The sequence below is a fragment of the Laccaria bicolor genome, genomic scaffold (assembly GCF_000143565.1).
Source record: "Laccaria bicolor S238N-H82 LACBIscaffold_34 genomic scaffold, whole genome shotgun sequence".
Lineage (NCBI taxonomy): Eukaryota > Fungi > Basidiomycota > Agaricomycetes > Agaricales > Hydnangiaceae > Laccaria > Laccaria bicolor.
In genome coordinates this window covers 212,528-233,885 of record NW_001889905.1, presented here as the reverse complement: position 1 = coordinate 233,885, position 21,358 = coordinate 212,528, and the positions used below count along the sequence as shown (strand labels likewise).

Here is a 21,358-nt window from a genome sequence, read left to right as displayed (position 1 = left end):
TCGTCTTATGGTTATTGAAATATTGACTATGGGTTGCTAGTCTTCAATCTTTCACGAAATATCAAAGTACTTATCGGCGAATCAGCCCGCCTGTAAGCCCACAATGCGCACAAAGTATATCAACAGCTCGAAGACTCAATGGTAGTCTGCACATCGAGGAGGTCTCCATATGGAGACTGACTGATACGGGCGATGTGGCTTGGGTGCCACTGTGCGTGGATTGATAGGAGCTACGCGCGCCATTTAAGCTCTTTAACGGGCGGATCATTGATGAAGCTCTCAAAGATTTTTGCTATAAACGATAGCTCTATGATCATCCACGTCGAAAGTTCCCCCACTCGAAACCTTCATGGATCAATTGAACGCTTCGTTTCCTATTCTCGGCACCTCAATGGTCCTTTTATTGGTCGCTGCTTTACATTGGGGCCTCACGAGGCCTAAACGCTCAAAATATCCGTATCCTCCAGGCCCCAGACCGAAATTTTTGCTTGGAAACTTATTGGACATCCCGGCGAAGAAGATTTCAAAGGTATATGTTGAATGGGGGAAGCGATATCAAAGTAAGGTCATTTCCTTTTCGAAAGGACATCGATAACTCAATTATCACTTCTAGGCAGCGTTATCCACGCGGAAGCACTCGGAAACCACATCGTCATATTGAACTGCGTTAAAGATGCAAAAGAATTGCTTGAGAGGCGATCCCAGATATATTCGGATCGTCCCAGGATTCCAATGGCCGAGATGTAAGTTTATAGCTCGAACCTTCGAGGAAAGCATTTTGAATCGTAGCTATGTAGAACGGGTTGGGATTTTTCTATCGTGTTGATGCCGTATGGAGAAAAGTGGAGGACGGCCAGGAAGATCTGCCAGCAGAATTTTCGGAAGAAAGTAGCGGGAAGATTTGAAGCAACGCATACCAGAAAGATCAACGATATGCTTCGGGCGTTACTTTCGACTCCTCAGGACTTTGCTTTACATTCCCGAATGTGAGTTTTTGCTTTGGGGGTTAGTCTTAACTCCAATCAGTGCATTGCAGGGTGTCGGCGGCTATCACGATGTCCACTATGTATGGGTACGATCTATCGTCCATGAATGACCGCTTTGTTATGGTTTACGACCGAGCTTCAAATGAGGGGTCTCGATGGTTTTTGCCTGGTGCCGCACTTGTTAATTCAATTCCTGCCTTTCGTCATCTTCCATCCTGGTTTCCTGGTACCTGGTTTAACAAGGTCGGAGAAGAGCTGAAAGTTTTGACTACGGAACTGCAAAACGCACCGATGGACTACGTGAAGAAGAGAATGGTATGTTTATACACAGCGTTGATGCACCTCTACTCATGCCACTCAGCTTGAAGGAAACGCAACGCCCTGTTTGGTTTCTAGGGCTCTTGAGAGCTCACTATCGGAAGAAATGGAAAATTCGGTAAAAGGTGTGGCTGGAACTGTTTACGGTGGTAAGTTCAGAGCACAACATCTCATCCGATCTAATTGTCAGACGTTGTTCACCTTCAGCTGCCTCTGATACAGTTAGTGGCTGGCTTCCGGTCGACCCATGATCTATATTCTTAGCATTTATTCAGACTATCTCTGCCACCACTACTTTCATCTACGCGATGACGACTCACCCAGAAGTTCAGATGAAGGCTCAGGCTGAACTTGATCGCGTTGTTGGAACTGACCGCCTGCCTTCTTACGCTGATCGAGCATCTTTACCTTACATCGAGGCCATCTACCGTGAATTGTTGAGATGGAGGCCTCCTCTCAATATGGGAGTTCCGCACACGTCCACGAAAGATGACAACTACGAAGGATATTTCATTCCGAAAGGTTTGTTTGTATTCCATTTTTTTCTAAAAGCTCCACTCATTTTTATTCTTAACAGGGACCGTTGTAATGAGCAATATTTGGTGAGCTTAGCGGGTGCGCTGAGCCTGTTTTCTATATTTACACCTCGCAGGGCGATGGCGCATGACCCGGCTGTATACCCCAATCATGAAGAGTTCGCGCCGGAACGGTTCTTTAACCTTGAAGGGAACTTGAACAAAGATGACTTTATTTTGGCCTATGGCTTCGGTCGAAGGTGAGACTACTCATCAACACAAGCTGTCCGTTGGCCTGACAATCGCACCAACAGGGTATGCGCTGGCCAACATTTGGCGAGTTCCACGGTCAGCATTTTCATTGTGGACACGCTCATCGACTTACATCCATTGATTAAAAGATGTGGTATATCATCGCATCCATTTTGGCGACTTTTATCATCAAAAAAGCCATAGACGAAAATGGAGAGGAAATCGAAATCGATGATGCGTTCACTGATAACAGCCTCGTCAGGTTCGGTCCTTCAGTTTTACTATACTGGATTTCTGCTCAAATTTGAGATAGCCACAAAACGCCTTTCCAATGTTCGATCACCCCGCGCTCTGACAAGGCAAAGAGGCTGGTCCAGGAGACGGGTTTACAACAGTAGCTCACGCGGAAATCGTTCGACGATGACAAGAAAGCAGCAGTAAATTCTCAACGCACCTGCCAATGGGGACGCCTACTATTGAGACGTGGTCCAAAATCGTTTGAGGACGGGATGGGCAATCTTCATCGAAGTTGTCACGAAAGACGTCCTAGTACGAAGCAAGATTAAGTTTTTCTGCTATAGGTCAATCATATTTCCTACCCCATGGACGATTTTCGGGTCGTGAATATATTCAAAGGGTTTTGATAAAAATTTTAATAGCATTCAGGTGCTAATCAAAATTGAACACAAGGGGCTCATAAACGATGCCGACATGTTGCGTTGCGAAAACCTTGCAGTGTAAAGGGATATTTACATCGCTGATCTACCACGACATCTAACTGTTTCTGACTGCGTGCACTCACTTGGGCTCTATGAGTAGGGACTCGGGCGCCATCGAATAAACTACGGTTCCCAGTCTATCTAGCGCCTCTTTCGCACTAAAGTTGAAATCGATCTCTAAACGCGAAATTTACCCATTCACATACCTCGCGTCCATTTCAGTACCGGCGCACTCACAGCGCTTCTGACTATATATAAGCGAGTCACATACAAAATGCGACAAGCGCATGAAAGAATCCTCGAAACATATTCGCTAGTAGTACCTCGTCATTGGTATTACGGAAACCAGTTCACTTGTACTAAGTATTGCAATTCACCACACTGGCGAACAATTTCATAATAACGAGTCCACAAAACAAAATTCATTCGGGAGACTATTCGTTAGGCCACCCCGATATTCTTACTCATGGGCCTCTTCCTCATCAAACTCCGGCTTCCCAGGTCCAGTAAGCACAATAGTGAAAGCACGCCACGTCCCAACTCCCTGGGCATTGCCCAATTTCACAGTCGGATAGGTCTGTTCCAATAACTCAGAAAAATTTTCATCCTAACCAAGATTAATCATCACGCACTTTGTTGATCTCGTTGATAGTGGCGTTATCAAGAGTAAGAGCGTCGCCATTTCCCCATCCCAGCCAAGCTTGTGTAACCGTAACCACGGGCGTGCTTCTGAAAACGGCGTCATATATTATCTGACAAATTAAGAATGTTTCCGCGACCTGTGATGATCTCCACTGTACAAACTTACTTGATACTGTCCAACCGTGCTGGTCTTGTAGACTGATATTTTCTTCTTGGCGGGTAAGCCATAGGGAGGGAAAACAAATGAGGCGTCAACGTTAACAAGTGCAGATACAGTGATGAGAGACATCTTGATACCGATTTGCAGTCCCACATCTCACTTTATATACTCCAGCCAGAGTACATTATTAAGCCAACTGGTGGGAGACGTGAAAACAAGGAAGCAGAGGAACAATAGCACAAATAACGCACAAACTTCCGACACGTAAAAAAGTCGAAAAAGACGAGCATAGAACTTTGAAACGAACCCTCGGACTCGTAACTTCGTCCATCGTGTACGTCTAGAACTCTCTACGCAAGGAGGCACGTTTGCTTTCAAAGTAGTAATATTAATGGCAATGAGCTCAGTCAAAGGGCTGCCAATCAAAGTAACCGTTCTCTTGGGTCGCTATAGTATCCGGGATTTTAAGACCTCATCTCTCAGTTGATACGCAGCGTTTTCATATTTAATTGAGTAATCTCTTTTTGGTGCTCATTGGTTGGAATATTGGGAACGGTTTGGTGGCGGATGGAAAATTGACAAGACTGGCAAGCCAGGCAAATTGACAAAACAATGTTCCTCGCCCAGCGCGTTCACAAGACTTCGGGAAATGCTTGAGGTCGAGTCGTCATTATTCGAACGTTGAAAACTGCGTCGTTTTTTTTTGGCATTGACAAGGACACGTAGAATGCTTTGTGCGCTCATGTTTGAGGTGAAGAATCGTTATTAGCCGTACATGGTACCTGGGTAGTAGGAGGGTCAGTTGGAAGTTCCTTTGCGCCAAATTCACGATATCGCTTATACGAATTGACAGGGCTGTTAGATTAGACTGAATTTTTTCACAGAACTACGTGCCTACAGGTGATAAGGCTAAGTATCGTGCTTCTTACCCTCTGCTTCAAGTTGTCATTCCAGTTTGAAGTGCATTAATGGATGGCGAAGAGCATGGACATCATTCGCAAGCATGACGTCTTTTTTCGCCACCAACGCAACGACTTCTTAGCATTAATGTCGCTGAAAAGCCTCACCGATTACGTTGACCACCAAGGACGAACTCTGAGCTTGACTCTGAGAGCTTTTGACTGGCGGTGACAGAGAAAGGCGAGGACAATCAAGGACAAATAGAAAGCAAATCGAACTAAGCAGTGACAAACTGCTCTAACCCGACGTCCACAGTGACCTTCACACACCTTGCCCGCAATTCCATAGGGGTTCCGAAGTGGACATGTTGCCAACAGCGTTGATGTTGTGTGGTTCTCGCATTGTCCGCCTTGACTTTCGACGTCGTCCTCGCATTTTTACTTGCATTGACATGAGTCCCCCAAGAATCCCCCGGACGTGTTCACTCAAGAACTGCGATTGTGAAAGTTGAAGTAGTACGGTACGTCTTTGCAGTTGTCTTTGCTTCATCCCGGTTGCTGATTTTCTTTGTGCTTTAGATATCATCATGTCCGGCACTGAAGTACTGATGAGTTATTTCTCGACTTTTAGATCTCATTACAGCATTCTCAAAGCTATCGCTGAAAGACCCACCGATCTACAATGTCCCAAATGACATATCATACATCCTCTTCCGCCTCGTCTGCGCGGGGCCGCCTTCCCTGGAAGCCTCAAGCAAGCACTGGCGCTCACGCACGTCTGCAACTCATGGCGTGTCATCGCCATCCATATCCCCCATCTCTGGACGTACGCTCGCATGTTCCACGGAAGCTGTCTTGGTCAATTTGACGAGGGCCGCGTAATCGTGTTCTCGTCGTCAGCTCCCTCCTCAGACGATCGGCTCGCCTGCCGTTCGAGTTCCATCTTCTTGGCAAGGACTTCGTGAATATATGTTGGAGTGCTCGGTCGGATGTTGCTCCGATGTTTGAACAGGCGTTTAAGGCTGGGAGTGTGACGTGTGAGAAGTTGCGCCTTGCAATTCCGTCGAATAGGCATTTGGATATGCTTTTGGATGGGGTGAAGGGATGAGGATCCCCGTTTTGAAGCGGGCTGAGTGGATTATCGTTGGTGGTGAGCACTTGGTTGTAGACCTTGAGCCGAGCGACTTTGTCGATCAAGTATCTTCTTGCACCCCAGTTGTCCTTCACCCCGCGTTGCATTGAAGGACACTGTCGTTTATCTGGCTTTGTACAACCACCAGCCTGTGTACGGAACGGAATCCGCGATCCAATTGGAGCCGGTGTGCCTCCCAAGACTCCAGCGTCTGGATATTGGGTACATGAAACGATTGGATTCGTCAAGCTGCTTTTACTTCCCGTGGTCAAACATCTCTCGGCGCGCGATTTCGGCGGATGTCCGGAGACGAATGAGCAGATTACGCCAACTCACTACGGAAGAATGGAACACCAATCGAAGCAAGGACGCGTATCAGCCTCTGGTCGGCTTCGTTGATCGGTTATCGCTGCTCAATCCAAGGACCGGGCTCTTGTTAAATGGGACATGTACGGCGTCATGTGCCGAACGACAACACGCTTACTTGTACTCGAACCGCTTCGGGACCTGGTTCTTGGCTTGCACTGTCGAGCGATGGTTCAAAGCGATGGGCGGTTCCCACAACTTTCGAATATCATCATCACTGGATGGTCGCGTGGACATTTGAAGAGCCTGAAGGAACTGGTGATGACTGGATATCCTGTACATACGATGTTGCTGGATTATCTGTGTGCGTGGAAGAGCGAGGGTTTGCCAAAATTGAAGAGCCTTGGCGTTTGTTCTAGGATGGCTGCTTTTACGCATTTCTTTGAAGAGTTTGTGGAGGCGCAGCCTCAGCCTGCCGTTGCGGAGAGCTGATTTTTTGAGTTCTTGGACTGTTTCTACGCCTATGCTTACATTCTATGCTCTATGCTCTATGATTTTCTTATGCTTTCTCATGCTTTACCTATCCTCTGCCTGGATCACGTCTTGGACATGCAATCTCGTCTCAGGTCGCTTTGTACATGTTTTCTCGAAGCAAAGTAACTATATGCGCTCCATTCTTTCTTTCTTTCCACTACTACTACCACTACCACCATGCACACTATCTCGCCCATCCGCCTCTCGCCACGACGTAGGCCCGTCATCTGGCTCGTCCTCCTCGTCACCGTCGCATTCCTCTTTTCACGCGTTGACCGCTGTAGCCATACCATCTCACAGTCTATACAATCCACATTCCTATCGCCTAGTACTCTGACTGTCAGCACAGAGACAACACAGCCGGGGAGTAACACGCATGGTTTTAACTTATTCGACAATTTGTATCTTAGGAATGGGACCTTCTATATCGTCACGTCTACACCTTCCAGCTTTATGCCCAGGAACCATATCGTATCGCGGCCGACTCGTCGAGGGGAGGGTATTGATATCCAGGCCACTGATCAGGTGTGTATTTCTGTACTTTATTGATTTTTTGAGTCTGCGTACAATCTTATGAGTAGGAGCTCCAATTCCTCACCCCCGCCGAGGCCAAAGGCATATTGGGCGACAGGGCGATATCCATCGCAGGGTTTTCCGTAATATTTCACGACCCGAGTCAATTCATGAGCGTGAGTGTATGCGCCTCCATTTTCAACGCACGGTATTTTTGATGAGATGCCGAAAGCACTTTTATCATTGGTGGGGCGAACTCATCCTTGGAACGTTCAGGGTCTACTCCACGCTACAACAGTCCCGGTATATCGCGCCTACGCGATTCTTGCTCCCGGTACGTTCGTTAATTTTTGAATATATGCTATCAATTGACGTGCTTCAGAACGTCGCGGGCGACGCTTGGAGAGACGGTACAGGTTTAAATGGACCGCTCATGCGCGCCGCCTTTCCTTCTTCACCCATTGAAAACGCGGACTGGTGGGCTGATATACTCAGGCTTGGTTCGTCGACATTTGTTTTTGAGAGGGCGATGTTGGTAGATAGGGCTGCGGCGCATAAAAGGTGTGTTCATCGTTGCTAGCTCAATATATGCGCATTAACGAATTTGATAAAGCCCGCTCTCGAGGAATTGGCATAAAATGATATCATCGACGATGGAATTAGCAGCCCCTTCGCAGTTCTGGGACCCCATTCGCGAAACGATCGTGGGTAACTTCGTTGGACCTGACCTTCCTCATCCAACGAAGCCGGTCGTCACGTATATCACTCGACAAACTCCCAACAGACGTCGGAAGCTCTCGGATTCGAGCCACGAGTCGCTTTTGTCAGCGTTGGGCGAGCTGCAAAAGGAGGGTGTATGTGAGGTACAAGTGGTGGAGGAAACCGAAGGCGTGAAGTTGGTTGAGTTGGTTGCGCGCTCCACTGTTATCATTGGTGTTCATGGTAGCGGCTTGACCGTGGGTTCGCTTCCCAGAAATTCTGTGTTCCGGAGGCCTGATTTTTGCCCATATATGCTAGCATCAACTTTGGATGCCGCCTTCCCCACTCTCGACGATTATTGAGATTTTCTTCCCCAATGGTACGTTGATTTTCTTTTGTTGTAGATCGCAACGCGTCTCAATTTGAGTTTCTAAGCCTACTCTTTCGACCATGAAATGATCGCCAGGAATTTGGGACATCGGGTGAGCTTTCCCTCCGTCATCCTTGATCCCCTTTTGCTCAATTTGTCGAAAAGCATTACGCCGTGTGGAATGACACGCTGCTCACTTATCCAGAAGGACGGTATCACCCCAAGGTACGTCATCCGTCGCGTCTTCTTGTCAATACTAATTTATGTCGTTGATCAGATCAAGTATGCGGAACACCTCGACTTTCGTGGATGTAAGATTTCGCATATGTTCGATTGTTTATAACGTACTGACTCTGGATGTCTGTTGTAAAGCCGAGATGCCCGTTCACGGACCGGCGGTAGCTGCTGCTATACGTGCGAGACTTCAAGTTGGTTCTGGTGTTGAACCTGAATCAGTGATGCATTTGGATGAGTCGCACCAAATGGCGTTGGCGCTGGATTCGGGACGTGAGGTATTGTGATTCTAGGCAGGCGGCCGGGGATTGGGTGGGCGCATGTCCGCTTTTCCTTTGGCACGAGGGTTTATGGGTTCTTTCGTGATCAAGTTGTATTTTTATTTTTTGGAGCAATTTTGGAGAGTCGTGAGCGCCTAAATCGTGACTAAAAATAACAATCGGACCAAGTGATCCCGGAACAACAATTTGGGCTTTGACTGTGGTTGTAGCCTCCGCCTTCACCTTTCCTTAACCATCCTCCGCCCTCATCACGAACAAAGTCATCTGCGTCCTGTTCCCAGTTTATGTACTCGCTCTCGCTTCAAGTTTACGCTTTAGTAAAACAAATGCTTTAAAACCTTCAACTTGCGGTCACTCGGCACCCAAGGAAGCGTCGTCCAAGCGCCGTCACTTGAATTATCAACGAAGCAACATTAATTTCGCTAGAAAATTTTGTCGATTATGTTGACCGCCAAAGGTCGAATTCGGAATGGACTCATCATTGGTGAAAACTCGAATAACCATCGGAAATGAAACGTTGCGTGAAGATTCAAAGTCCATTTCCGTGTGCGTTGCGCGCCGTGGCCCGTCTCCTGTCGCTAACATCTAAAATAACTCCCATGGGCGCGCCGCTCGCTATCCAGGATCCGGGATTCTCACAATACCGACACTGCCAGTCTCATCTCTCAATTCAGCGTCTTCAGAAATTTTGCTCGAAGATGTACTCTGGCTGGAGTAGTATATAAGGTGAGCTGCAGTCCGGGGACTGACTGCAAATCAATATCCTTGAAGATGTCTCTCATCACTGTATCTGCAATTGTCAACGCCGACACCTCCTTTGCTTTTCAACCCTATGGTTTACCCCAGAACAAGAGTATATCAGTCTACAAAGTGGCCTCTATCGAAGGAATGTATCAGGTATGTTCAAGCCACGGCGGTAACAGGTCGCGATATCGCGGTGACATTACTTCATTTTTTTTTTTCAGATAATCTATGACACCGTTTTCGCGAGCACGCCCGTGGTTACGGTAACACAAGCTTGGCTTGGAAGTCTTGGTAGTGCGGGCGGTTTGACTATTGATAACGCTGCTATTAACGAGATCACGAAGGTGGGTAATGATTTACTTGATGTATGAAAGATTTATCTGAGTCGTTGGAACAGACGTATGCGACTGTGAAGATGGGGGACGGCAATGGAAATGGGCAATGGCGTCCTTTCACTGTTGTGCTTACTGGATATCAGAACGTCACCGACTTGAAGAAGCCGGAGCATGAGGAAGATGACGATGAGTAGTAGGAATATTGGTGGACTGACGAACTTTGGACTGTTGAATGACTGGTTGAAAGGTTGGGAATATTGGTAGTGCGTCTTCTCCCTGAATGGACTTTTAGTTTTTTTGTATGGACTCGGTTACTAGTATGAAATTGTTCTGGTGGATACGGTGAGCAATGAAAGCAGTGTACTGGTTTTCGAAATACCAATGATGAAATGCGAATATGTCTCGCGTCTTCTTTCCGAGTGAACTTATCGTATTCGTAGTATGCGATTATCCTGAGTCGGACGCAAGATGTGAACGACTGCGAGCACTCAAATTCAAGAGAATTGACGCGAGGGTACATCAGGAAAAAAAGTAGTTGCGACATTGCACAACATAGTCCTGATAGCTACAGTAGCACCTTTGCAACCCCCCCTTTATATAGCACCCCATAGCATCACCATCAGTTTATATAGCACTATAATTACATATATAGCCTTACCTGCTCACGGCATAGCTCCCCATGGTATCATATTAAGGAAGTCCTGTAGTTGTACATAGACAGTATTGCACGAGATAGCACATATAGAAATCCCCTTAGAATGAATGCAGAATAGATATATATTTCAGTTTACAAACAGCATCTACGAAGGATTACTACATGATGCTAGTCAATAAGCAATGTCACCATCACCGCCTGTCTTCAAACTCTCCTCGTGCTCCCGGTGTTGTCCCGCGGCGTGGACACCACCTTTGAGCGCCCAGGTCACGTCCCGCCCTCCATTCCGGAACGATGCGACGACACTCCAGAAGCTGACGGCGATCAGGGCGCCTGTGATGGAGGCAGCAATGAACCCTGCGAGGGACTTGCGTGGTGTGAGGGGAAGGCGGAGGATGGGAAGGTGTGTTGGGAGCTTGCATGTGTTGAAGCCGTAGAGGTGGTCGAATGTAAACGCAGCTGTGTCGGCCCATGAAAGACTAGAATGAGGGAGGTTAGGCAGTGGGTAGGATGAGTGAGGAGGGGGATACGTACATGAGGATGGCTACAGTTGTGACATCTTGTGGGTATAGCGAGAGGACAAAGACTAAAGTTGACTCCGAGGATCCACGCCGTTTGTTGAGTTCTGTGAAGGACTTAGCCTGAAATGTGATGACGGAGGAAGAAGCATGAGCTTACCTTTTCGCTTTCCCACATGAGAAGGAGAGGGTGTACATGTGTTGGGCGTTAGCGGTGACATGCAGGAACTGGGGGCGCTGCTCGTGACGGTGGTGTTCTCAAGTGCTTGTTTCGCGTGTTTTCGAGTTGACAGAAAGAAGGTGGCAAAGACGAACATCGTCGTTTTGGGGGGGAAAGCGTAGAGGGGTATGAATGGAGAGACACTGGGTGTCAGTTGAGGTTGTATGATGAGGTTGGGTGGGTGTGGTGGATTGATTATGTCGTATCAGTTGCAATGTCAACCACGGTCGTCGACGGTGGCTCTCTGGGTGGCCACTGATCATCACGACATGATCGAGAGACATTTGAGGAGGTATATGTTGAACGAAAGCCACATGACTGCCGTTGTTGAAAGGGAGGGGTTGTAGGAGAGGCAACAGACGAAGACACGATTGTGGTTGGACTTTAGGCGATGTGTATGAGGCGGGATAGGTTGATTGAAAGCCGAACAAGGATTGTTGGAAAGGGGGGGTGACAGGCGAGCGGATAGGGCATTCTGATTCGAGCAGGTGATGGGGAAGAAAGGAAAGAACGAGACAGAGATGAAGATTTTTCAAAGATCTTCAACCATCATGTGACCGGATCGTGAGCCAATACAAATTACAACTCCGATTATCCGATGGTCGTGCGCGCTAATTTTTGTCCAAGTCACATAGTATGTTTGATCAACCCCCCGAACTTCGTACTAGCATGCCCGGCTCTCGAATTGCTTGTAGATACATTTTCTGTTTACTGCATCCCAAGCCATTAATTGATTGAGTATGAAAACCTAATAGTAAACTGTCTATGAGAGTAGTGTTGCCACGAGGTGAACCGAAGCGAATCGAAGTGGGGAAATGTGTTCACTTCGATCCACTTCGGTCTTTCGAAGTGAATCGAAGCGAATTCGGTGATCCCCGTAAATTGATCAGCCAATAATATCGTTCGCATTCTTGGTGCTGAACGTTGTAGTAACTTGTCGTGTACTTGAATACATGATGTAGTATTTACTTAGTATCACGCAGGTACTTTAGTATCAATATCTTTCGAGTTCTGAAATAAATCCCCGTCAAAAGCAGCCTCCGTTGAGATAGTGTAATCCTTCTTGCACGCTTCGCAAACAAAGAAAAGAGAGAAGGAGGATGAAGAGCAGGGCTCTCATCCGCAGGTCTGCCTTCATGCTGAAAATGGTGGGGCGGGGGAGTGAAATACAAGCTGAGCATGAGTCGGGTACTGGCACATGTGCCGCTACTGTTGCGCTACTGGATCTTATATTGGCGTTGTCCATGTCATTCAGCTACGAGATCAGCGACGAAACTGAGACGGTTTTCTCATATGAGAACTTCAGCACTCGCAAAGCCTCGATATTCTCTGTGCAAATCTTGTCGCGTCGCAGAGAACAAATTTCTTTTGAGACTTTATAGTCGTGATGTTCACCCCTCCTTCCTAAGCAAATTTTATCATACGACACTCATAAATTGAAAGAAACTGGTACTATACATTCAGCCACATAAAACTGGTGTGATTTAAGATTGTATTGGGGAAGGGAGGGAGGAGAAAGAGGGAGAGCGTCGAATCGCGACTGTAAAGACCACTAAACGCGCCTCGACGTGCTGCTTCACGTGCGCCAATCTTCCTTTTCCAGCCATTATTGATGGCCATCACAAATTCACCTCGACTCACTTCGATACCTCGAAGTGACACGAAGTGGTGTGATTTTCGAACCGAATCGAAGTCACCTCGAAGTCACTTCGCTTCGACGGCAACACTATATGAGAGGCTTGTAGCACTGATAGCCACTGTAGTGCATGGCAGCAGCTACAGACCCGATGATAGATGTGGCGGCACATCTGTCAGCCCTATTGCACAACACGGTGGACCGACGGTCTACAGACAACAATCAGCACGATGCTGAGATCTGCCAAGCTATTGATGTCTACAACAGGTTCGATCGGCTACTGATTTAACCGGAGATCTACCGGCTAAAACTTTTTTTCCTGATGTAGTAAACGAGAAAATTTACCTTCAACAATGTAAGTCCTCTTGTAAGGGCAAGTTCCGGGAGCGGTTCCTAGTGCAGCAAGCCCTAAAAAGGGTACATTTTTTTTTTTTTTTTTTTTATTATCTCGAGATTTACGTGCAACAAGTAGTCTAGTACTAAGACGCACGGGAAGCGTATGGCTTCCCTTTTAGATGTAATTATGTCGTGCGGGCTTTCCATTACGTGAATTTGGGTGTCCGATGTGTAGCTGTATTGTATAAGAGATGTGTAGGGTTGTGTGCAGGGGCCAGAGAACTGGAGGTCAGAGTCGAGTGCGTCGTGGCGACGCTAGGGGCATGGCGGGCGCTCTTGCGCTCGCGGGGGATTGGGTCTGGGTGTGGGCATCGTATGGGTGTTATGGTTCAGCGTCGGACTCATCGTCTTCTGAGTCCTCGTCTGGGGGTTCTGGTTCGTCCTGGAAGGATGGGGTTTCTTTTGGCATGTGCTTTTCTCCCGTGAATGTGAACGCGCCGGAGTCTCTTATGAAGATGGATAGGGCCGTGATGCCTTTGGGGGTTCCCAGTAGTTCTGGGAGTGCCAGTTCACGGTCGTGATCACGTAGCTTGGCCCGTTGGTCCTCGTACCGTTCGCAGTCTCTTATAATGTGCTCGCGCGTCTGTGGGTCCACTCCGCATTCGCAGTTTGTGGTTTTCTCTGGGAAGAATTGTCTGCGGAATTCTCCTGTATACGCGTGCCCGGTTCGACACTGTACCAAGCGGCCGAAGACTTCACGCTGGTCTTTGAGTTCGACGAAATGTTTGGATGGGTTGAGGGAAGGGGGAATCCTGTTGGATATTGCGAACCTCCCCTTGCGTGGGGCCCTCTGCCAGTCCCTGGTCCACGCGGATTGAGTCGAGGCCTTGGCCCTGCGAAGTGCGAACGCCCTTGATGTGCTGATTGGTGCGCCCCAGGCCATCTGTGTAGCCTCCTTGGCGAGTTCGTCTGCCCTGTCGTTGCCCTTGATGTTGCAGTGGCTCGGACACCATGCTATCTCGATTGTGTGCCTCGGGTCGTTGTCTAGGAACCTGGCCATCTTGCGGTGGAACTTTGCTGCGTACAACTGTCCCGGCCTCGGCTTGGGGTCGAATATGGCTTCAGCTGCTGCTGAGTTGTCGACGAAGTAGTGTATTGTTGATATTTCCGGGTGGTTTGCAATGTATTTCACTGCCAAGCTTGCGCCCATCTTCAATCCCGCCATTTCTGCGTCGTATACCTCCGCCCTTCCTCCCATTCCCATTCTCCCCACAAACACCTCCCTTCCCTCATGGTACCCGACCGCTCCCGCGCCGACCTGTGGAAATCCCTTCTTCTTCACCATGGACCCATCCGTGTACACTACGAGGCTTTCTTTTCTCTTTGATAGTTGTTGGTATTTTTCTTTATGACTGTCTATTAGTTTCTGTTTTTCTTTTTGATCTTTTGTTTCCGGTTTGCATGCGTTGATTTGGACTCGACCGCCGAAGCTTGAACCCGTTCTTCGCCAAGGGGCCACCAGGTAGGGGTCGATCCTTTCATGTGCGTGGCACGTGAGTTTTGCGATGTTGAGGAGGTTTGTTGTCCTCGCGTTGTCAGTGGCCGAGTTGTTGTACAGCTTGGGCTGAAGAGGTGGTGGTGTGGTATTCTCCCCCGGCTTCCTCCACGCCTTCGGGAGACGTTGGATGACGGGGCTGGAGGCGCTTAGCTTGTTGAATGTTGAACTTCCCTTTGCCCACAGTTTGCAGTTTGCGATGGAGTTGAGGGAAAAGTAAGGGGTGGGAGTTCTGTCTGATGATGATGTAAGCCAATTTCCATTCAACGACGCGTCTCCTCGGCACACATAACGAGTACGCGTAACCATGTGCTCAAAGCTCTGTAAAGACTGACGATGACGACCCTTTTCTTTGCATGCAACCATCCAACTTCATTACCTTGATCTTCGTATCTCTTCTCCTCGTCGCAGCCGCCACCTTCCTCTCAAAGTCAACCATGTCCTCTCTCGCCTCAATCCGATCCTCAAACACCGCCTTTTCTCCGTCTTACCCACCCGTAGCCCTCTTCGTTGGTGGGACCTCTGGAGTCGGCCAAGCTATGGCGGAGGCCCTGGGGAGATACACAAAGGGAAACGCAACCATCATCATCGCAGGGCGGAATCGCGCCGCTGCAGACGCTATCATCGCCAAGCTCCCCAAACCAACGACCCCGGGCGTCTCTCACGAGTTCGTCGAATGCGACGCGACGCTCATGAAGAACGTGCGCGCCGCGACGAAGGAGATCCTCGCTCGTCATCCTAAAATAAATTTTCTGGTCATGTCGCCTGGCTATTTGACGCTGAGAGGTCGAGATGAGACGGAGGAGGGGATTGACCGGAAATTGGCATTGAATTATTATGCGAGGTGGACATTTGCAACTGATTTGTTGCCTGCGTTGAAGAGGGCCAAGGAGGACGGTGAAGATGCGAAGGTTTTTTCGGTGATGGCTGCGGGCAAGGGTGGAGAAATTGATGTTGAGGACTTGGGGTTGAAGAAGACGTACTCTGTTACAAAGGCTGCGTTGGCGTCGCCTACTTATAATGATCTTATGATGGAGGTGTGTGGTTCTCTTCTTTATCGGGGTCTATTCTTAGAATCCTGCAGGAACTCGCTGATCGGAACCCGGACCTAACGTTCATACACGCCCATCCAGGCGTCGTTCGCACCAACATGTTGAATTCCGCTCAGTCAACAATCCTCCGGGCAACATCTGGTATCATAAGCGTTCTAGTATACCCCTTCTCGGTAAACCCGGAAGACTGTGCCGAGTACATGTGGCATGGGATGTTTAACAGCACCAAAGGCGCCTTCCGTATCGGTTCTTATGGAGAGAACATCGCCAAGACACGATACTTTGGTACAGAAGCGCAGAGGAAGAAGTTGTGGGAGCATACTTGGGAAATTACGAAGAGCGAGTAACTGGCCGTACCTCACGGACACTTCACGAATCATGCTCTTCATTTTTAACTGCGTTCAAAAAATTCAAACTCACAAAAAAACGGGTTATTCTGTCATCAACTTGAACACTTTGTAACGGCAAGGCATGGCGGATGCCATCCCGCCCTTGGCACAGTGCCGGTAGCGATTCCTGCTGTAGCAACCCAGCCTTCCGCAGTACCAAACTCATCAATTTCGCTTCCCTCTCCATTTTCGTCTATGGCCAACGAAGCCAAAAGCCAAAATAAAGTCATTCTTGTTCAAGTTCCCAAACAATTCACGACCCACGCCGACAACGTTCTGAGTTAAGGAAGACGAGCCAGATGACGGGCTTGCGTCGTCTAGCGAGCATGGTGGTGGTGGTGGTTAGAGAGAAATAATAGAGCGCATATAATTAGTTACGTTGTTTCGAGACAACAGTTACAAAGCAAGCGAGGACGAGACAACGAAGATGAAATTAATTGGAAATCTAGACAGAGCATAGGTAAAGCATAAGAAAGCGTAATGCATAGAGCATAGAATCATAGTAAGCATAGGCATAGAAACAGGGCACAGGAAAATCTGTGTGCCATCTGCAGACACCTGCGGACACAGGTTGCGTGCCAGTTGCGAACCGAAAAGAAGTATCTGCGGTCACTTGCGTGCAGACCAATCCAGTTGCGTGCACATTAGACCTAGTGAGCCGAGTATCTGCGGGCATCTGCGAGCATCAGTGCACCTTGCTGAGATTTCATATTTCTTGAGATTTCTTCAATGAGCACCATAATTATCCTTCTAGTTTAATGTATCTGAATCTCTCTGATTCTTCCTGACTTGTTGGTTTGTACCTATAGGTCTGTACTAAGACCATTTTTATGCTGAAATGTACAAGTAACGCAGTGTCTGAGGCTATGACTAGTCAGCCACCGGCTTCTTACCATTATTTTCCTTCTTTATCAGACATGATTGTGGTCGATTTTTTTCCAGAGACTTCGGGACTCAATAGCCAATGTCTGCCATTGGCGAGTGATGGAGTCTCACCTCTCGTTCAGAATCGCTCTCTTCTTCCCATCCCAACTTGATTCCACACCAAACGAGGGACATTAGGGAAAACCAACTTTGGAAATCGACGAAAATCTCTTGTTATTTCCTGACTACTTTCCCAGAAAACCTGGATTCCGGTGTTTCCCCCAATTTCCTTGATTAGACCGGTGTCAGCAGATTTGAAGGAAATTCTTGGGACATTCATAATGTATTTCACTGTCATTTCCCTCACATTTACAATGTATTTCAATGACATTTCCCTCACATTCACTAATTTTGGAACCATTTCATTCATGGGATTCATAAATTATACTGGCGACATATATTGCTCTACGAAATGACCAAGATGTCCTGCATCCAATCAGCATTCCACCTGCGATATACTTGTGTTCAGCTTGCGGTACACTTGAGATACATCTGCGACACATTTAAGATACACTTGCGAGAGTTAGTATCCATTGCGAGACTTGCGTACACTTGCGTGCGACTTGCGCATCACTTGCGATACACCTCCGAGACCAATGCGAGACACACTTGCGAGAATCTGCTCACAAAATGGATGTTTGCGAGCCACCTGCGGTCAACTTGCGAGTAGGCATGAGTAAATAAGAACTAAAACTCTTGTGTAGAAAATTGGACACTGTATTCCAGACTTGTATCGCATAGCAGTGGCCACATTTTAAGTTCTCAAGTGAAGATTACATTTCTTTAGTTTAAATTTACTAAGTACTATGTTGTAGTAGACTATCTATCTGCGTGACAACTGCGATACCTGCGATCCTTTTTGATTATCTGCGAGACACTTGCGGTCACCTGTGAACGGGTGGTCCGCAAGTGACCGCAAGTGGCACGCAGATTTCTATATGCCCATAGAAACAGACCAAGAATCCAAAAAATCAACTCTCCACGACAACCTGAGGCTGCGCTTCGACAAACTCTTCAAAGAAATGAGTAAAAGCCGCCATCCTAGTACAAACGCCAAGGCTCTTCAATTTCGGCAAATCCACGCTCTTCCGCGTACGCAGATAATCGAGCAACATCGTATGCACAGGATGGCCAGTCATCACCAGGTCCTTCAGGCTCTTCAAATGGCGTGGGGAGCACCCATAGGTGATGATGTTCAAAAGCTGCGGGAACCGCCCATCGCATTGGACCATCGCAAGAGAGTGCAAGCCAAGAACCAGTTCCCGAAGCGGTTCAAGTACGAGTAAGCGCGTCGTCGTTCGGCACATGACGCCGTACATGTCTAGTTTAACAAGAGCCCGGTCCTTGGATTGGGCGGCGATAACCGAGTCAACGAGGCCGACTAGAAGCTGGTAAGCGTCCTTGCTCCGATTCGTGTTCCATTCTTCTCCGATACCCCCGTAATGTTTTGGCGTAATCTGCCCATTCGTCTCTGGACACCCGCCGAAATCACGCACAGAGAGATGTTTGACCGCGGGAAGTAAAAGCAGCTTGACGAACCCAAGCAAGACGGTCGGCTTGATGTACCCAAGATCCACACGCTCGAGTTTCGGGAGGGACACTGGCTCCAATTGAATCGCGGATTCCGTTTCGCCCACAGGCTGGTGGTTGTACAAAGCCAGATAAACGAGAGTATCCTTTGAAGCGAGCAATACGGGGTGAAGGGTAGCTGGGGTGACGCCAGGAAGGTACTTGATCGACAAAGTCGTTATCCGATACGTCGCGCCTAGCCAACCGAGAAGGGAATGGTACTTGGGAAGCGGATAACCAGGCTTGAGCGCATGCCACCCAAACATCCTCACATCAGGTCCATAAACCGGATCTTCCACCTCCTCCCTCGGCTCAAGGTCAACATTCAACCGCTCACCACCAACGATATTCCACTCGACCCGCTTCAGAACGGGCATCTTCATCCCCTTCACCACATCCAAAAGCATATCCATATGCCTATTCGACGGAATCGCAACCCGCAACTTCTCACACCCCACACTCCTCGCGCTAAACGCCTGTTCGAACATTGGAGCAACGTCCGACCCAGCATTCCAACAAATATCCACAAACTCCGCACGAAGAAAATGGAACTCGAAGGGCAGGCGAGCCGATCGTTTGAGGAGGGAGTTGACGACCATAACACGATTATGTGGTCCCTTGTCGAAGTGACCAAGAGATGTTTTATGAAACATGCGAGCGTACGTCCAGAGGTGGGGGATATGGATGGCTAGGGCACGCCATGAGCCGCAGACGTGCGTGAGCGCCAGTGCTTGCTTGAGTGTTTCCAAGGAAGGAGGCCCCGCGCAGACGAGGCGGAAGAGGATGTACAATATGTCATTTGGGACGTTGTAGATTGGTGGGTCTTTCAGCGATAGCTTTGAAAACGCTGTAATGAGATCTAAAACGTCGAAATATAATTCGTCAGTGTCGAACATGATGATATCTAAAACCACAAACACAAAAGACAATCAGCAATCGGAATAAAGCAGAGACAACTGGAAAGACGTACCTTGCATAATGGACGTACCGTATTACTTTCAACTTTCACAATCGCAGGGGTTTCTAGTTCTTGAGTGAACAACACGCCCTCCCCCCAGGCAATTTATGGACATGGGGGTGGCTCATGTCAATGCAAGTAAAAATGCCAAGACGACCTCGAAGGTCAAGGCGGTCAATGCGAAAACGACAAATTTAACGCTTCTGGCAACGCAATATGTCCACACCAAAGTCCCGCAGTCTGAATTATGGAATTGCGGGCAAGGCGTGGTGGACGTCGGACAAAGCTTGGTGAGAGGGTTAGAGCGCAACTTGTCACTGCTTGGTCAATGCTTGGTTCGATTTGCATTTCTATTTGTCCTTGATTTGTCATCGCCTTCATTTTCCACCCCCAACCTCAAAACCTCTAGTTGCTAGCTCTCCGTAGAGGGATTATTACTTCGGGCTCTCTATTCAGGATGCGGGTTGAAATCTTCGTCATGCTCGCGATGTGGGGGCGATAAAATTGCCGGCTGGCCGGGAAGAGATCTTCAAAGCAGGAAACTTCAAACAAGAAACAAGAGCCAAGACGGAAATTAAGACGTTCATACTGAGTCATGGGCGCGCTGTGTTGGTGGCAAAAAAAAAGAGACGTCATGCTTGCGGATGATTTACATGCTCGTCTCTTCACAAAAAATCTTGTCGTCATTCATTAATGTGACCAGCTGGCGACGAGCAATCAGAAGCACAATACCCTTCAAGTTATCGCTTATCTGTACGTATCAGTCCTATGTCAGCTTACCGCTCTTATGAACGTCACAAAATATCGCAGATGCTTACAGAATAATGCTGTTCTATGCCTAGAAGCAAATTTCCAACCGACCCTCCCACGCACGCAATATGCATTGCGAATGTCCTCAAACCCCGTCAATATAAAAATATGACGCAACTTGGCGACGCAGAGTCTTCAACATTCAAGGAATGACGACTCTACTTCAAGCAACGAGAGGTGCATTTCCGCAGGTCCTATGAACGCGCGAGAAACATTGTGGCTATCCACTGGCACCAGGCTTTCTTACCATCCCAACCGCTGAGCGCCAAAAGAACAACTCAATTAAATCTTCATCGTGGAGTTCTAGAAATCTGTGCGACAGGAGGATGCGTACGTTTTCCTTCAAAGTAGTAATATGGAATTAACTGCAATGACGTTTAGTTGAAGGCACAACGATCAATATAACTCTTATGGGCGCGCCGCTCGCTATGGGATTTCAACATCTCATCTCTCAATTGTTACGCACCCAGCGTTCTCAGAAAGTTGGCTTAATAATGCACTCTGGCTAGAGTGTATAAAGTGAGACGTGGGACTGCGAATCGTTATCGACCTCAACATGTCTCTCATCACCATATCAGCAATTGTCAAAGCCGACGCCTCCTTTGCTTTTCCTCCCTACGGTTTACCCACCAATAAGAATATATCAGTTCAAAAGACCACCACCACTGGACAGTATCAAGTAAGTAGAGATCATCACAGCCTGAAGTCGCGGTTACGATATCCTTCATAATGTTAGATAACATATGACGGCGTTTTTGCAAGCATGCCAGTGGTTACGGTTACACAAGCTTGGCTGGGAACTCTGGGAAGTTCTGGCGGCTCGGCTTATGATAACGCCGTTGTTAACGAGATCACGAAAGTGCGTAATGATTGATCTGATTGGTATGAAGAATTATCTGAGTTTTTGGACAAGGCGTATACGACTATGAAAGTGGGGGGTGGGGATGGACATGGGCAGTGGCGTAGCTTCACTGTTGTGCTTACTGGATATCAGAACGTGGACAAGAAGGAAGGAGAGGCGGGCACTGGCACGCTTCTCAACTTTTACTTCAATTTTTGATGGAATATTTTGAAAGACGCCTTATGATACATTGAGA

At 47.9% G+C, this 21,358-nt stretch overlaps 9 protein-coding genes across 9 annotated transcripts; 4 read left to right on the top strand and 5 right to left on the bottom strand.

Moving 5' to 3' along the window:
• Positions 1–391: 391 nt before the first annotated feature.
• On the top strand, positions 392–2,716 carry LACBIDRAFT_191538 (uncharacterized protein; the record flags this gene model as incomplete). Its single annotated transcript, XM_001885899.1, has 12 exons — positions 392–560; positions 614–743; positions 798–986; positions 1,037–1,301; positions 1,348–1,453; positions 1,512–1,525; positions 1,580–1,826; positions 1,882–1,906; positions 1,957–2,079; positions 2,134–2,167; positions 2,221–2,333; positions 2,385–2,716. 12 exons carry the CDS (start codon positions 392–394, stop codon positions 2,467–2,469), a joined length of 1,500 nt encoding a protein of 499 aa, XP_001885934.1. The 3' UTR covers positions 2,470–2,716.
• A 17-nt stretch (positions 2,717–2,733) lies between these two features.
• On the bottom strand, positions 2,734–3,721 carry LACBIDRAFT_295234 (uncharacterized protein; the record flags this gene model as incomplete). Its single annotated transcript, XM_001885824.1, has 7 exons — positions 2,734–2,740; positions 2,874–2,948; positions 3,028–3,038; positions 3,168–3,171; positions 3,255–3,367; positions 3,423–3,542; positions 3,599–3,721. The coding sequence occupies 7 exons, from the start codon at positions 3,719–3,721 to the stop codon at positions 2,734–2,736; spliced, it is 453 nt and encodes a 150-aa protein (XP_001885859.1).
• A 1,252-nt stretch (positions 3,722–4,973) lies between these two features.
• LACBIDRAFT_331494 (uncharacterized protein) lies at positions 4,974–6,367 on the bottom strand (the record flags this gene model as incomplete). The annotated part of the gene is made up of 6 exons (XM_001885823.1): positions 4,974–5,064; positions 5,165–5,168; positions 5,322–5,834; positions 5,960–6,005; positions 6,108–6,187; positions 6,274–6,367. 6 exons carry the CDS (start codon positions 6,365–6,367, stop codon positions 4,974–4,976), a joined length of 828 nt encoding a protein of 275 aa, XP_001885858.1.
• Positions 6,368–6,640: 273 nt separating this feature from the next.
• LACBIDRAFT_295233 (uncharacterized protein) lies at positions 6,641–8,566 on the top strand (the record flags this gene model as incomplete). The annotated part of the gene is made up of 10 exons (XM_001885898.1): positions 6,641–6,988; positions 7,045–7,152; positions 7,209–7,310; positions 7,359–7,537; positions 7,590–7,932; positions 7,994–8,054; positions 8,111–8,157; positions 8,211–8,270; positions 8,323–8,356; positions 8,418–8,566. The coding sequence occupies 10 exons, from the start codon at positions 6,641–6,643 to the stop codon at positions 8,564–8,566; spliced, it is 1,431 nt and encodes a 476-aa protein (XP_001885933.1).
• A 765-nt stretch (positions 8,567–9,331) lies between these two features.
• On the top strand, positions 9,332–9,833 carry LACBIDRAFT_331492 (uncharacterized protein; the record flags this gene model as incomplete). The annotated part of the gene is made up of 3 exons (XM_001885897.1): positions 9,332–9,457; positions 9,526–9,648; positions 9,702–9,833. The coding sequence occupies 3 exons, from the start codon at positions 9,332–9,334 to the stop codon at positions 9,831–9,833; spliced, it is 381 nt and encodes a 126-aa protein (XP_001885932.1).
• Positions 9,834–10,466: 633 nt separating this feature from the next.
• LACBIDRAFT_307204 (uncharacterized protein) lies at positions 10,467–11,129 on the bottom strand (the record flags this gene model as incomplete). Its single annotated transcript, XM_001885822.1, has 3 exons — positions 10,467–10,773; positions 10,829–10,919; positions 10,973–11,129. 3 exons carry the CDS (start codon positions 11,127–11,129, stop codon positions 10,467–10,469), a joined length of 555 nt encoding a protein of 184 aa, XP_001885857.1.
• A 5,316-nt stretch (positions 11,130–16,445) lies between these two features.
• LACBIDRAFT_307201 (uncharacterized protein) lies at positions 16,446–16,676 on the bottom strand (the record flags this gene model as incomplete). Its single annotated transcript, XM_001885821.1, has 1 exon — positions 16,446–16,676. One exon carries the CDS (start codon positions 16,674–16,676, stop codon positions 16,446–16,448), a length of 231 nt encoding a protein of 76 aa, XP_001885856.1.
• A 1,219-nt stretch (positions 16,677–17,895) lies between these two features.
• LACBIDRAFT_331487 (uncharacterized protein) lies at positions 17,896–19,470 on the bottom strand (the record flags this gene model as incomplete). Its single annotated transcript, XM_001885820.1, has 2 exons — positions 17,896–19,397; positions 19,464–19,470. 2 exons carry the CDS (start codon positions 19,468–19,470, stop codon positions 17,896–17,898), a joined length of 1,509 nt encoding a protein of 502 aa, XP_001885855.1.
• Positions 19,471–20,817: 1,347 nt separating this feature from the next.
• Positions 20,818–21,321, top strand: LACBIDRAFT_331486 (uncharacterized protein; the record flags this gene model as incomplete). Its single annotated transcript, XM_001885896.1, has 3 exons — positions 20,818–20,940; positions 20,998–21,120; positions 21,163–21,321. 3 exons carry the CDS (start codon positions 20,818–20,820, stop codon positions 21,319–21,321), a joined length of 405 nt encoding a protein of 134 aa, XP_001885931.1.
• Between the last annotated feature and the right edge of the window lie 37 nt (positions 21,322–21,358).